The sequence below is a fragment of the Danio aesculapii genome, chromosome 12 (genome assembly GCF_903798145.1).
Source record: "Danio aesculapii chromosome 12, fDanAes4.1, whole genome shotgun sequence".
Taxonomy (NCBI): domain Eukaryota; kingdom Metazoa; phylum Chordata; class Actinopteri; order Cypriniformes; family Danionidae; genus Danio; species Danio aesculapii.
In genome coordinates this window covers 6,976,741-6,992,593 of record NC_079446.1, presented here as the reverse complement: position 1 = coordinate 6,992,593, position 15,853 = coordinate 6,976,741, and the positions used below count along the sequence as shown (strand labels likewise).

General features: G+C 33.3%; 1 protein-coding gene across 1 annotated transcript in view; it reads right to left on the bottom strand.

The window, feature by feature from the left end:
- The window catches only part of sgms1b (sphingomyelin synthase 1b), a 22,054-nt gene extending 9,820 nt beyond the window's left edge, over positions 1-12,234 (bottom strand). Inside the window, exons 1-3 of the mRNA XM_056469750.1 lie at positions 12,008-12,234; positions 6,409-7,133; positions 2,891-3,008 (exon numbers count right to left, since the gene is read on the bottom strand). Coding sequence (XP_056325725.1) covers positions 2,891-3,008; positions 6,409-7,010 — 720 coding nt within the window. The 5' untranslated portion in view covers positions 7,011-7,133; positions 12,008-12,234. The remainder of the gene's footprint in view (positions 1-2,890; positions 3,009-6,408; positions 7,134-12,007) is intronic.
- Positions 12,235-15,853: the final 3,619 nt, after the last annotated feature.

Here is a 15,853-nt window from a genome sequence, read left to right as displayed (position 1 = left end):
TTTTCCGACACTCTTTCCCTGCTTGTGTTTCTCAATATAAATGGGTTGCTGGAGCTTATGGAAGGAAGAACAGACGGAAATAAAAGTGCACTTCACTTTTTCCATGAGCCGCTTCTCCGTTCAATGTGAAATATGTCCCTTTCTGACCTCTGCTCTCAGGACATTTATAGAGCCGTCGCAAATTCTTTACATCAACTGTTTAAAATGGAGACGCTCGCCTCTCCTATCCTGTTACACAGAGGCAAATGCAATGACAAATCCTACAACTAAATATAATTGCTAACAATAAAGCCCAAATATAGATTCACATACAAAATTACCTAGGGAAATTACATGAAATTGTTCATGAGTACAATAAACTGACAATTCATCCACAGCATAATATAATATAATATAATATAATATAATATAATATAATATAATATAATATAATATAATATAATATAATATAATATAATATAATATAATATAATATAATATAATATAATATAATATAATATAATTGCATGTTCTCCCTGTGTTCGCGTGGGTTTCTTCTGGGTGCTCCAGTTTCCCCTACAGTCCAAAGACATGTGGTGAATTGGGAAGGTACAGGAATTGGGTGAATTGGGTAGGCTAAATTGTGCATAGTGTATGAGTCTGGGTGAGTGTGTATGGATGGTTCCCAGAGATAGGTTGGGGCTGGAAGGGCATCCGCTGCGAAAAACATGTGCTGGATAAGTTGGAGATTCATTCCGCTGTGGCGACCCCGGATTAATAAAGAGACTAAGCTGAAAAAAAAATTAATGAATGAATAATATAATATAATATAATATAATATAATATAATATAATATAATATAATATAATATAATATAATAGAATAGAATAGAATAGAATAGAATAGAATAGAATATAATATAATATAATAGAATATAATAGTCATTTTGGGCGTCACGATGGTGCAGTGGGTAGAACGATCTCCTCACAGCAAGAAGGTCACTGGTTCGAGCCCCGGGGACAGATGGAATCTTTTTAAAATATATTATATTACCATAAAAATATATTATTATTATTAATATTATCATTATTATTATAAAAGTATATTTATTTTTAACTGAATAATTAAATATTATAATATAATATAATATAATATAATATAATATAATATAATATAATATAATATAATATAATATAATATAATATAATATAACAATAATTTTCATAAATAAAAATGTTGGTCAAAAATATTAGCCCTTAACTGAATCTTTTAACCTTTTTAAAACATATTATATTACCATAAAATATTGTGTTATTATTATTACTATTATTATAAAAATATATTTATTTTTAACTGCTTTTATTAAAACATAATTAAAGATTTTAATATAATATTATAAAAAAAATGTAACATAACAATGTAATATATGATTATCAAATCACAAAGTTAACCTCTTCAGACGTCAATTATATTCCAAGATTTAAGTACATTCTCTCTCTTCTTAAAGGAGAGCTATTTTTACTTTTACCCGATGTAAAATAAGTCTCTGATGTCCCTTGAGTGTGTATGTGACCCTTTCGGAAAGGGTACCTAGCACAACAAAAGGGTACCAAAAGGCGGAGCAAGAGGCACAGCTGAAGGCTATTGGTTTACAGAGATACGTCACTAGGTCGTGGACAAGCAGCAGAATGAAAACAAAGGAAGCGCAATTTTTAAATACACAGCTGAGACATTACACCGTAATAATATATACATATAATAAGGAGCCATGGTTGGCCCGAGCTTAAACAAACCTTGTTGACGTCTTGATGAACAGCCACAAAGCCAAGAAGAAGAGCAGAACTACCCTGTGCCCTGTAGTTGTTTACAAGGTCGTCTAAAGCACGAGCGGTTTCACTTTCTCGATTGCCCTCGCTGTGCATCTGTATTTGAAATAACGAACTTCTTGAGCTGATGATAATAATGTGCACGTGATTATTGAAGTGCTTCTGATGGCCAATCCATTCAGAAATGGACAAACACGAGAGTGACACACGGAAAAACAAAGGAGAAGCCGGAAAAACAAAGGAGCAAATGATTCTTTCAGCAACTATGAGCAACCATGAACAAACTGCCATGTTTAATAATTATCATCACCTTTTGGACTATTATGAACTCGGAATGACCCGTACAGCTTTACTTTGACATTTCCTTGAACGAGAATGATGTCGACTGAACTTTCTGTTGTACACCACACCAATGGTACCACTGATACCCTTTTTAAAGTGGAAACGCAAGCCTGATAAAGGTGACCCATACTGACCCGTACCACACCATACCACTCAGTGGAAATGCACCAAAAGTTGGTGACAGACTGTTACAGACTGTACCAAAAAGCTCAGGACGGGGACGAGGTGAAATTACAGAAGATTTCGGGATGGCAGGAGATGGGTCTGAAATACAGGAGACTCCAAGGAAAAACAGGAGTGTTGGCAGGTATGCTTCTGTGTATAACAACAGGCAATATTTTTTACTTGCATAGAAAATGCTTCTTGATTGAGGAATTTTTAGATATTTGGACTAGAAATAAGACTAAAAACTTTTCCAGCATTCTTTGAAATATCTTCTTTTGAGTTTAATGAAAGAAACTGATTTTAAATGTGCCCAGTTTAATTTTTTTTTGGTGTTGTTGAGATTTCCCATTAAAAACATCCACTAAAAAAAAGGCAGAGCTTTACTGCTGTTTGATTGAGTGACAAATGTTCAATATCATAAACTGCAGGCTTTAAATTTAGTAAAATGCCAAATATTTATGATGTGACATGGCATGTGATGTCCATTGTAATGGACGACACAGGGTTTAAAAGGGTTCAAAAGTATACTAATAATGTGAGAAGGAAGTTTAATTGTTAGGAAAATTATTATTATTTACCTTGGGAGAGCATTTGAAGTGCATGCCAGGCACGGGAAGAGTAGTGATGTACATAGTGATGCACCTGTAAAGGTAGAGCGTCCCGACTATGAAACAGAAGCGTCGAGCAACTATTGATCTGTGGAAGGATGATACATTTCACGTCACACAACATGATACTAGGAAAAATCTCACAATCACAGTAATGACAATTGAACAAAGGTAAAATTGCTAATTATTTAAATAAATATCAGGTAAACCAGGCATGTCCAAGCTCGGTCCTGGAGGGCCGGTGTCCTGCAAAGTTTAGTTCCAACCCCAATCAGACACACCTGGGCTAGCTAATCAAGCACTTACTAGGCTTTCTAGAAACATCCGTGCAGGTGTGTTGAGGCAAGTTGGAGATAAAATCTGCAGGACACCGGCCCTCCAGGACCGAGTTTGGACACCCCTGAGGTAAACTATTGTGTTTTGCTAATAAATGATAAGAGATTTAGTAGAAATGAAATCAAATGTTATGGTTATGATAATTTTGGATGGAGAACGTGCATAAACATGCACAATGTGGTTACTAAAATAAATGTTACTAAAATGTTTTTATGGAGCAATAAATACTAATCTGCATTTGAGTGAAAATAACAATGCTGTGCATTATAGCAATTATCGTTTAAGCTAATATTTTATGTTTTTTTTTTTTTGCTTTTATTTTAACAAAACAAAACAGAACAGAACAATGACCACAGTTTACAACCAACAAATTTCTCAACATCACAGCACATAATAAACATAAAAAAAGAGAGAAAAATACAAAGTAATAATGATAATAGAAGAATACATAAATTAACCAAGGTTCAGGGTGATCTAAGGTTTTGCAAAAATGTACCTGAAATCCTGGGACCTACATATTCAAGGAAAGGAGTCCAGATCTGATAAAAAGTATCACTTTTTCCCTTTGACCAGTGGGTAAAAAATTCCAATGACATCAGATCAAATATTACCTTATGCCATTTTGATACTGTTGGTGGTTTATCAGATATCCATTTAAGAAAAATACACTTACGGGCAGCATAGGTAAGAAAGTTAAACAACTTCCTGTTTCTTGCACTTTTCAAATTATTATCAGTAAGACCTAACAAAAAAATTAAGAGAATCGAAGTTACATCTTGTATTAAATATAAGACTTAATCTCCTACAAATCTGCACCCGATAGCCTTTGATATATATACAGTTCCAAATACAATGTATAAAATCACCTTCTTCAACTTTGCACTTTAAACAGAATGGAGAATAATTTGAATTAAACTTATGTCTACGTGATGGGGTAATTTGGAGACGATGTAAAAGTTTGAACTGTTGTTCTTTAGTTCTATTACAGATTGATACACTGCCAGCACACTGCCAAATGTGTGTCCAAGTGTCTGGATATATTTTATGTTTTGAATAATAGTTTATACATACAGTTGAAGTCAGAATTATTAGACCACCTGAATTATGAGCCCCCAATTTCTGTTTAACGGAGACAAGATTTTTTTCAACACATTTCTAAGCATAATAGTTTTAATAACTCATCTATAATAACTGATTTATTTTATCTTTTCCATGATGACAGTAAATAATATTTGCTAATAATTTTGACCTTAAAATGGGTTTTAAAAAATTAAAAACTGCTTTTATTCTAGCCGAAATAAAACAAATAAGACTTTCTCCAGAAGAAAAAATATTATCAGACATACTGTTAAAATGTGCTTGCTCTGTTAAACATCATTTGGGAAATATTCAAAAAAGGGAAAAAAAATTAATAATAATAATTACTAATAATTCTGACTTCAACTGTATAAATAAAAGTATCAGCATTTCAATGAACAAAAATGAAAACAATATTTTAATTAATATGTATTTTCATAAGCAGGCAATCATAATTTTTGCAACAAAGTAATGCAAACTTGTATTTGTGAAAAAAAATGTCATTTAATCTGAAAATTTTTGAAAATTAGTGCATGACAATATTTTAGATTATTTATTTTTCATAAAACTCCTCTAAAGAGTAAAAAGATTTGTAGTGCATTACAACAATTATAATAATATTTTCATCACATTAATGCTTCTGTTTTTGCATGACCTTTTTTGGTGATAATAATTTAAAGCCATAGTTCACTCAAAAATTAAAATTCTCCCCATTTTTAAATGACTCTCAACTTGCTATAAAACACGTTGAGATTCCTTTGAAAATGAGTTTTAGTTTTTAATTTAAAGATGTTGGAAACCAGTACCTTTTACTCCCATAGTATTTTTCTCCTACTACAGATGTCACACTACAAAAATGATTTTCTTAAATAGAGAGTTTGTCTGTTTTTGTCATGTTTCAAATCCAAATATTAGGGATGGGACAGATCATGAAAAAAAATCTGAACTGTATGGTTCTCTTATATAGTTATAGTTTGGTACGTGAGTGTACCGAATGTTTCACATGTTTTTTTTTTTATCATCTGACGAGGAAGCAAGCGTTGGGAGTGTTTTGGTATCTGACTGGAATATGTGATAATAGAATAGAATAAATACCTGCCATCTGCAGCTCTCTCTCTCTCTCTCTCTCTCTCTCTCTCTCTTCTTTAAATACTTTAAACGGTAGATTATAGGACTATGTATTTTATGCTGACTTTTGGTATTTATAAATGAAAGAGTTCCAATTGGGGATTTTTCTATAAAAAATATCTAAATCAAACTGAAAACCATGACACAGAACCATGATACACACAAAACAAATATCTAAAAATTCTTGAATAAAAATAAAGTCAAAGACAAACATTTTCCAGCATTCTTCGAAATATCTTCTTTTCTGCTCATTTAAAAAAACAATTGAGCTTGAGAGAACTACTTGAGAGTGAGTTAATATTCACTAATCCTTCAGTAGTGAATATTAACTCACTCTCAAGTAGTTCTCTCAAGCTCAATTGTTTCTTCTCATGAGCACAAAAGAAGATATTTCGAAGAATGCTGGAAATTGTCTTCTTTCTAATCCAAATATCTAAATCTTTTTAAGTCAAGAAGCATTTTCTAGAAAGTAAAATATATTTTCATGTTGTCAGAAATATGTCAAAATTAAGTGAGATTTTCCTTAAAACAAGCAAACAAATCGGCCAATGGGGTGAGCAAAAAATATTGTTTTCGCTTTGAAATAATATTATTCTGCTAACCCTGTCAGCGGATTATTTTGCTCGTTTTAAGAAAAAACTCATTTAATTCTGAGATCTTTCTGAAAACAAGACAATATTTCTTACTTCTCTAGAAAATGCTTCTTGATTTAAAAAGTTTTAAATATTAAGACTAGAAAGAAGACAAACATTTTCCAGCATTCTTCGAAATATCTTCTTGTGTGTTCAACAGAAGAAAGAAACTCATTAAGTCATTATTAACTACTCGAGAGTGAGTTAATATTCACTAATCCTTCAGTGATCTTTAAAATCGATTTCCCATTAAAAACATCCACTAAAATCCAAAAGCCTACACATCTACAATCCATGCCACTTCTAAAAACTCACTTGTGTTTTAAGAGACTCCACTGTATAATCCACAAGACGATCAGGACCATCCCGTTGATCTCGCACACAGTGAAAGCCCACTCCACTCGGCCAAAAAAGTCAAAGAACTTGTCGGGGAGCGGCGGAGTCTCTTCCTTAGGAGGCACGCGTTCGTGAACCACAGAAATAACGACGGTGGTGAAGACGAAGCAGCATAAGGCGTAAACCAGAGCCACGGCGGTCTTTCCCCATTCAGGAGAAAACTGAGGAGAAACTGGCTCCGGCATGGGAATCTGCACCAGTTCCTTGTGGAAGCCATTCGCCATTCCGTTTCGCTGAGCCTTGGCACTACTTCCGACATTGCCATTGTGATTCAAAACCATGTGCCCATTGGTGTGTCCATTCATGTGATGCTCGATCTTAAGAGTCTCGATCTTTTCCAATAGTAGACGACCGCCATCTGAAGTGACTCTAGAGAGAGGAGTCTTCTTGAAGTCTTCTGTTGTAAGGTTTAATAAAGCCAAACCGTCATATTTTCGCAGTGCTTCCGTGTACTCCTGCAAACCCTGATCGGTCAGCCAGAGCGAGACCTCGTCCTCTGACCACGACGCTACTTTATTCATATCAGCCCTTGAGGTTGAAGGAGAATCCTGCACACTGCTAGAAAACGCAAGGTACTTGTCTGATCATGAGGACTGGCTTACGAATTCCAGATCACACCTACAACCTCATCAGAGACGTCTGACCTGTAATAGAAAGGACATATACAGTTAAAGTCAGAATTATTAGCCCCCCTGTTTGTTTGTTTTACCCCAATTTCTGGAGAGATTTTTCAACACATTTCCAAACATAATAGTTTTAATAACTATTTATAGTTATTAAATGAATTTATATACACGAATATGATTTTGATGAATATGAATATGAATTTATATACACAATATATACACGAATTTGATTTCCTTGTCCATTGTGCACATATAGTACTGTGCAAAAGTTATAGACCAACTTTAAATCTGCTGTTTTACTGATGGTATAATGGATATATGTGAGCATTTACCACAAAACCAGTCATAAGTGTCATTTTTTTGCCATTCTTTTTAAAATCGAGATTTATACAGGGTTAATAAATGATCTTTCAGTTGATGTATGGTTTGTTAGGATATGAGTTAGGTTAGGGATTTTGGTTTAATTGTTTGCAGCGTATATACAGGAATCAGAGAGTGAAATTCAATACCTTTTAAGACCTTTTTTAAGACTCTTTCCATACATTTTAAGACCTTATAACCACTTTACAAACGGAAACACTGGTGAGATTTTTACTTACTATATATTTTCTTAATATTAATTTATTAAATTAATCCAAAACTAAAATATTATTCATATACTGAATACCAATCTATGAAATCTAGCTAATTCAGCAGGTTGGTGTCTATAGAACTGCAGAAATAATGGTATTGTCTTACTGCAGTAAACAAAGCAGCAAGATGTCAAATCTAGCAGGATTTTCATTGATTTCATAAACTACACAACATCCTGATGTTCGCAGATTTAATTCAGGCAAACTTATACAACCTTACAATGCATAATTAAACATGATATAAAATTTAATACCTTGCAAAATAGCATTTAAGACTTTTTCATACTTTTTAAGGGCATTAAATCTCTCTACATTGATTTATCAACTTTTAATACTTGTTAAGACCTCGTGGACACCCTAATTTAAGGCATGTGAAAGACAATGTTGAAGAGAGGCTTTTTGTCTTGGCTTGAGCTGCATTTCCACCAGTGTTGTTAGCAATATTGTTTGAATTGATGGAATTGTGAATGTTGAAAAGTACAGATTCATTTTAATCCATTATGGCATTCCTTCTGGAAAGGACTTCAGTGGTAATAGTTTTCAGTTTTAGCATGATAATGATCCGGTAATTGCAGGAAAATCCTATTTGGAGAAAGAAAACAGCTGATTGAACACAGACAGTGATAACGTGGCCTCCACAGGGTCCAGACCTGAATATTATAGAGCATGCATGCGATCATCTGGACAGAAAAACAAAGATATGACACTCTAGGAAGAGCTCTGGAAAGTGCCTGACATTACACAGCACATTATTTTTCAATAAATATCAGGACATTTAGAACAAAACTGTTCAAGCTGTGCTTGGTGCAAACGGAAGTCACATTAAACAGACTTTTGCTTCCATGGAGGAAATATTGTGCTGTTGTTGTTTTTGTTTTGTTTTTTTGTACATATTTCCTATATTTTAGGATTATTTTTAATAAAGAGATTGATTGATTATGTATTGTGCAAAGGTTTTAGACAAAGTAAGCCTATAGGTATTGTGTTTAGAACTTTTGCACAGTACTGTTTATTGATTTTGGCTGTTGAAGGGGAAACCCTCATTAAATGGGGTTTGCATATATAGTACTTTAGCATTTTTTGCAACTCTTTCACAACCTGTTACTAGGTCACAACACAGACCCCTTTGAGATCCCTAGAGACCCCTCTGTTAAGACATAATTATGTTGGGTTTCCATCAAACCATATTAATGTGCATTTTGTCAACATTCGACTCTAAATTTAATAAATCCCTTAATTCACAAAAAAAAAAAGTTGTGTGCTCACTTGAGGTGGTTTTGGAAAAAAGATTATTGCAAATAATGGGAGATGGAAACACATTTGCTGAATAAACATATATGTGACATATATAACTCTGACTATAGTGAACACTGATCTGACTAATCATCTGTTTCCATTACATTTGCTTTTGTTTACTGTTGGTTACTAGGTTACTAATACTACAGTCAGCTGCTCTAACAATCTGATGAAAAAGCACCTAATTTACATGTGGGATTTTTATTTATTTATTTTTTTTAGCAAACTTTGAAAATATTTGATTCATGTTAGGATGGAAACCCTGTTATTTATAGCCTAAAATGACAACTGGTTCAAGTAAAATGTTTACAATAACTTGTAGAGAACACAATAATGGTGTTTTATCTTCAGAAGAGTTAAGAAAGCAAATACTTGGTGGAATAACCCTGATGTTCAATCTCACACATATGCACACATGCAAAAAAAAAAAAGTTTCCATTCATTCAGATTTTCATTCAAGCTCATTTCAAGCATTTCAAAATATGCAATTCATAAAGTCAGACAGATGGATTTTGACATGTATACACTCTCAGAAATAAAAGTACATGAGCTGTCATTGGGGCGGTACCTTTTCAAAAGATACATATTTGTACAAAAAAGTCCATAGTGGTACCTAAAAGGTGCATTTTAGTGCCCAAATATACCTAAAAAGTACCTTTGAGGTACCATTATGGACCCTCTGGGTACAAATATGTACCTTCTGAAAAGTTCCTGACCCAGTGACAGCGCCTGTACCTTTATTTCTGAGAGTGTATGATAACAAATGCTGTTCAAACAATTTGATAAAAAAAGCACCTAATTTACATTAGATTTTTTTTTCTTTTTTTGATTCATGTTAGGATGGAAACCAGGCTGTTTATAGCTTAAAATGACAACTGGTTCGAGTAAAAAGTTCACAATAACTTTTAGAGAGCACTAACAACAAAAACTGCATTTATTTCAAGTATTACTAAGGTGAGGGAGGTGAGTAACAATTTGTTCTTTAATACAAGCAGTCAGATAAATGTATCGTACCTTTAAAAGAGTGTTTTCTTTGAGCAGGTAAAAAATTTTTCTTTGAGCAGGTAAAGGTACAGTACATTTATCTGACTGCTTGTATTAAAGGACAAATTTGTATTGCAAATAATATATAAATATAAATGTATTTATACATTTTAATAGATTCTTGTGCTGTGAAGTAAAATGTGTTTGGAAAAAAAAAGTGTGTATGGAAAGCATTGTCAGATGCACCCTGATTGTCATGAAATAACTATGAAAAATGTATCAATGTAAAGGTTTTAAAGGTTTTATATATCTATATGTAAGATTTTATATACAATTTATTGATACTGAATTTAAAATACTGTAGTTATTTTGTTAATTTGTCATGACAACTGACAACATTATTGGAAAAAAAGGGTTTTAAATAAACAGAAGCATAGTGTAGCGTACTTCTGATTATGCTTGGTCTTTCTTTCGTGCTGCTAAATCCAAAAAAAAGCTATTTTATAAAAATTACATTGGGGATTTTTCTCTTTTTTGCAAACTTTGAAAATATTTGATTCATGTTAGGATGGAAACCCGGCTATTTATAGCCTAAAATGACAACTGGTTCAAGTAAAATGCTTACAATAACTTGTAGAGAACACAATAACGTTAAGAAAGCAATAAATGGTGGAATAACACTGATTTTCAATCTCATTTTCCTAACAACAAACCAAAAATGCTCTAGGTGGCAGTATTTGAACCAGACATTTAAAAATGAAGCTAATGTTAACAATGCACTCATATACATGCAAATTAATTGCATCCAGAGAAAGAGGATTTTTAAATGGTCTTATTTTTTTCTATAGCATCTAGTTTAGTTTTGTAGATTGATGCAAACAGTTTTTTTAAAGCAACTGTTAATTGAATTATTATTAACAGAAAAGACAAGACAGACAAAACCCTGCTATTTTAATTAAACCATCAAAATACAAGAAACATTCTATTTGGCAAGTGGAACTAAATGCTAAACTCGGTTAAGCCGTGTAACTAATAAAAACTAAACTGGAAACTGACAGTTTAAGACAGAATATGTTTCTTTTTCTTACCATGCCAAAAAGTGCATTGAAAACAAAAGCTCACTAGAAATATTGTCTGCACAGGGTAATCAGTTATTAATATTTAATGGTTTCTCTCTTATTTTTGATTAGCAGCTGCTCTCCTCCACAACTAAAGCTGAATCAACTTTACAATTATATTTATATATTTATAACTGTATTTTATATATTACTATAATATATAACTATATATTTAATATGGTTGGTATATCACATGGTATATCACACACACAGGCATATATGCGTGTTATGAGCCTTTGATCAACTATATAAAACAACTATCCAGCAATCAACAAACTTCACAGGAAACACACACACATATACTGAAAAAGTTCCCATTTACGCAAATTTACATTCATGTGTGTGTTCGATCAGCTATATTAAACAAATACTCAGCAATCAACAAACTTCACAGGAAACACACACACATATAGTGAAAAAGTTCCCATTTACGCAGATTTACATTCATGTGTGTGTTCGATCAGCTATATTAAACAAATACCCAGCAATCAACAAACTTCACAAGAAACACACACACACACACATATTCTGAAAAAGTTCCCATTTACGCAGATTTACATTCATGTGTGTGTTCGATTAGCTATATTAAACAAATACTCAGCAATCAACAAACTTCACAGGAAACACACACACACACACACACACACACACACACACACACACAATACTGAAAAAGTTCCCATTCATTCAGATTTATATTCATCTACAAAACTAATTTCAAGCATTTCAAAATATTCACACTCAGCCAGATGTGTTTTGACAAGATATTACATATTTATGATAGCAAGATTCAGTTACAGCATCTAGCTAGGCAAATACAAATTAAACTGCTCAAAATCAAACGCAACACATGTCTACTCACAGGTTTCACTTTCCTCCATGCAGAGTTGATGATAACTTAGTCACAGTATAAACTCCTCAAAAGAAACTTTTCCAAATATTGCAACATCGCAGCCACACAGCCAACAAGGCTATATATCCGCCAGCTGCATTTAACCTTCTTTAAAAAAGCCCATTTATTTCTGAGAACGGGCGTGAGCTGCAGCAGAAACGCACTGATCAGGACCACATGCATCGGCAGACTGAAGAATTCCAGGAGCTCTGGAGAGTTTGACGGGCGTGGCAGCACTGTTTACATTACAGCGGCAGGGGGAAGGGAACTATCTGACACCCACAACATCTGGCTTGCGTTACTAAGGATGTGTCTGCCATGTTTTCATTGGTTACCTTAATGAAGTCCCTTTTGAACCCATTCACTTTGCTACAAATATATTTTGAAAAAATCTACATTATTTTAATAACAAGGTAAATTGTACTTTTTTTTTGGTGAGTGTTTTACCTTTATTTATGATTGGTCAGTGTATACATATACAGTTGATGTAGCCCCCTGTATAATTTCTGTTTAATGGAAAGAAGATTTTTTTCATCACATTTCTAAACATAATAGTTTAAACTAATTTCTAATAACTAAATATTTTACAAGATACTAGTATTCAGCTTAAAGTGACATTTAAATGTGTAACTAGGTTAATTAGGTTAACTAGGCAGGTTAGGGTAATTAGGCAAGGTTATAGTGTATAGCAATGGTTTGTTCTGTAGAAAATCTAAAAAAAAAAAAACATAGCTTAAAGGGGGCTAATAAGATTGAGCCTTAAAAATTTTTAAAATAAAAAGCTGCTATTATTCTAGCTGAAATAAAACAAATAATACTTTCTCCAGAAGAAAAAATATCATTTGAGAAATATTGTAAAAAGAATAATATAAAAAAAAATAATAATAATAATGTCGGCGCCAATAGCCTTGTGGTTAGTGCGTCAACACATGGCACCTAGGTGTTTGCGGCGACCCGAGTTCGATTCCCGGCTCGAGGTCCTTTACCGACCCTTTCCCTAACTCTGCTCCCCACACTTTCCCATCTGTAAAATCTCCACTGTCCTATCACAATAAAGGTGAAAACCCCTAAAAAATAAATAAATAAATAAATAAATAAAATTTAAAAATTTAAAAAAATAAAATAATAATAATAACTCTAACTTTAACTGTAAATATTGACATCAGACAGATTTATAGACGAACAAAATGCTTACTACTCGAATATGTACTATAGGGCTGGGCGATAAAATCGATATTAATATTTATTCACCGAACACCATTGTCAATAAAAATAAATATTCGATATGAAGTTTCGCTATGAAGGTTATACTTTTATTAAAATTTGGCTGCTGAGCGCACCTTGGAAGCAATGGCAATAAGCTTAGTGTGTAAGTTTGTCATTTCCAAAGGAGACGCGCGACTTTGGACACATGTTGTGCAAGCGGTGCACACATGAACCACAGGCATTTTCCAGCCGCACCTAGTTGATTCCGCGGGTGCACCACGATTCATGCAAGTAGAACAAATCAATCTGCTTCACACTTTGTATAGAATATACACATATCAGTAATAACGGCAGACTACTTACCTGAGACAAACACAGAGCACCCAAACACTGCAGAGCTCTTTACTTTGCTCTATAAACTTGTATCAGAGCTGCAGCAATGTTTTGTCCATTTGTCATCCTCTGAGAAAATGGTTGATGGTCACCTAGATATGAGATGCCAGGGGAGCGCGAGTGCAAAGTCCATGTAAATGTTCAAGGAATCCACGCGCTCGCGCTTATCACTTTAGGTCAAAGCAACAACACATGCGAAGATGAGTGCCTTGTAGTAGCAGTGAGGAGATTGTAAATAAAAACAGCATGTATGGATTATTGGTTATTTGGTTTCTTTTCTTGTGCATCCCAGCCACTATTTCTCCTGAAAGATTTTTAGCATGAGGGTAATACAATCATTTAACTTCACAATTTGTAATGTTGCAGCATGTATTTGAATAATGATGATTGGTTCTTTTACTCGAAAGCTCAGATTTGATTATCATAATTAGTTTTGTTTACAGAGTTTAAAATTTACTGTATCATTATTATTCACACTTTAAAGTTTGCTTTGATTGTTCAGTATTAAGCATTGCACACATTTTTTATATTAAAGAGCTTAGATATTTTGTTTAAATATTTTTGTTTATTACTATTAAAACTATTTGCCTTAGTAATGTTGGTGAATTAAAATAAAGTGGTTAAATTAAAAAAATCCTAATATTCCTGAATGTATTGTTAAAATAATATTCAATAATTATCTATATCGAATGATATGAAACACGATATCGTGATCATTATTTTTTTTTTGCATTATCGCCCAGCCCTAATATATACTACATTTAAAATTGAATTTACTACATGACCCTTAGAAAAGAACGTTCTATACGGTATAAATATGACTAGTACGAATGGAATTCGGACGTACTACATCTGCCATTTTTCATGATCACATGACCTACCCACATCAGTTGCCTTGCTTGACGCCCATTCATGAATTCTCTCACCTGGCATCATGAGATAGCATAGCATCCATTGAATGCACACATCAGAATCTCACCGCAAGTAGTAGTCACCAGTGTACTTGCATACTGTTTTTCGAATGCTATGAATTTCAAATACTACTCGGCTCGCACACTGTTTTTAACATACTATAGAAGTATGCGATTTTGGACGCAGCCTATATGTGTGAGTGCACTGACCACTAGGCTATTTTGGTGCCTAGTCAACCAGACAATTTTAGTTTGCAATCATGGATATATATTGAAGAATTTACTAGGTGTTTATTCAAACTCTAGTGTTTCTGCATTTAAAAAAGGCATTTAAGACAAAAGAAAGATTATTTTAACTTAATTTTGATGAAAACTAATCTAAAAAAATGACAGTTTATAGTTTTCATCGGCTGGCCATCAATGTTTATTTTCACCTACAAACATTATAGTTGCACATGAGACCTGGAAGAGTTTGGCTCATGTTGTCAACATTTCAAGAAGACGCTGTTTCGTGCACTGCCGAAGCAAATCCACTTTACATGCACTTACATTCCTAAAAAAAGACAGACATTTTAATATAGTAACACCTAAAATATTGTAACTGTTCATATAGTTGTGTTTACAAGTGTTGAGAAGTCTCCAGAGTCCATAAATGAGCGGAAAAAAAAATAGCAAATGAAAAGCTTTCAGACTCCAACTACAGTTTCGTTTTGACACAATGCATTGAATATGTTAGATCAGAAAGCAGAGAGAAGGTGGTTTTATGTGGGTGTTCAATCGAATTCAACCACATCTGGTCCAATACATTTTCCCCTACCTCTAAATACGTGCAAAGGTAAACACCCTCAAAGCATGTTGGAAACCATTTATATGATCAGATTGATGAAATCACATCTTAAAACTGGGCTTTAGTCGAGTATACATAGTTTGATTGGCTTGTAAAGTGACCAATCACAGTTTATTTTGTGCTGAGATGCTCTTAACGGTTGGTACTTGTATTATCATAACTTAGTGTAAAATATATCTATATGTGTGCAAAAACTTTTAAAGTAATTCACTGAACTTGTGAATGTTTTCAAGACACGTAAAGGGAGTTGGAAATGTGCACAATATATATTAGGAGGGGGTCCTTATTTCTACAATGACACACATAGGCAGAACAGAGTTTCCTTCCTGTCATAACTTGTTGCTGACTACAAGCCAATACTGCAAAAAAAAACTGTTTCGACCACATTCCCCATTTTGCAAGAAGCAATAATATTTTACAACATTATGGGTGAGAGGAGGGTACAATTGTTCCAGTTCT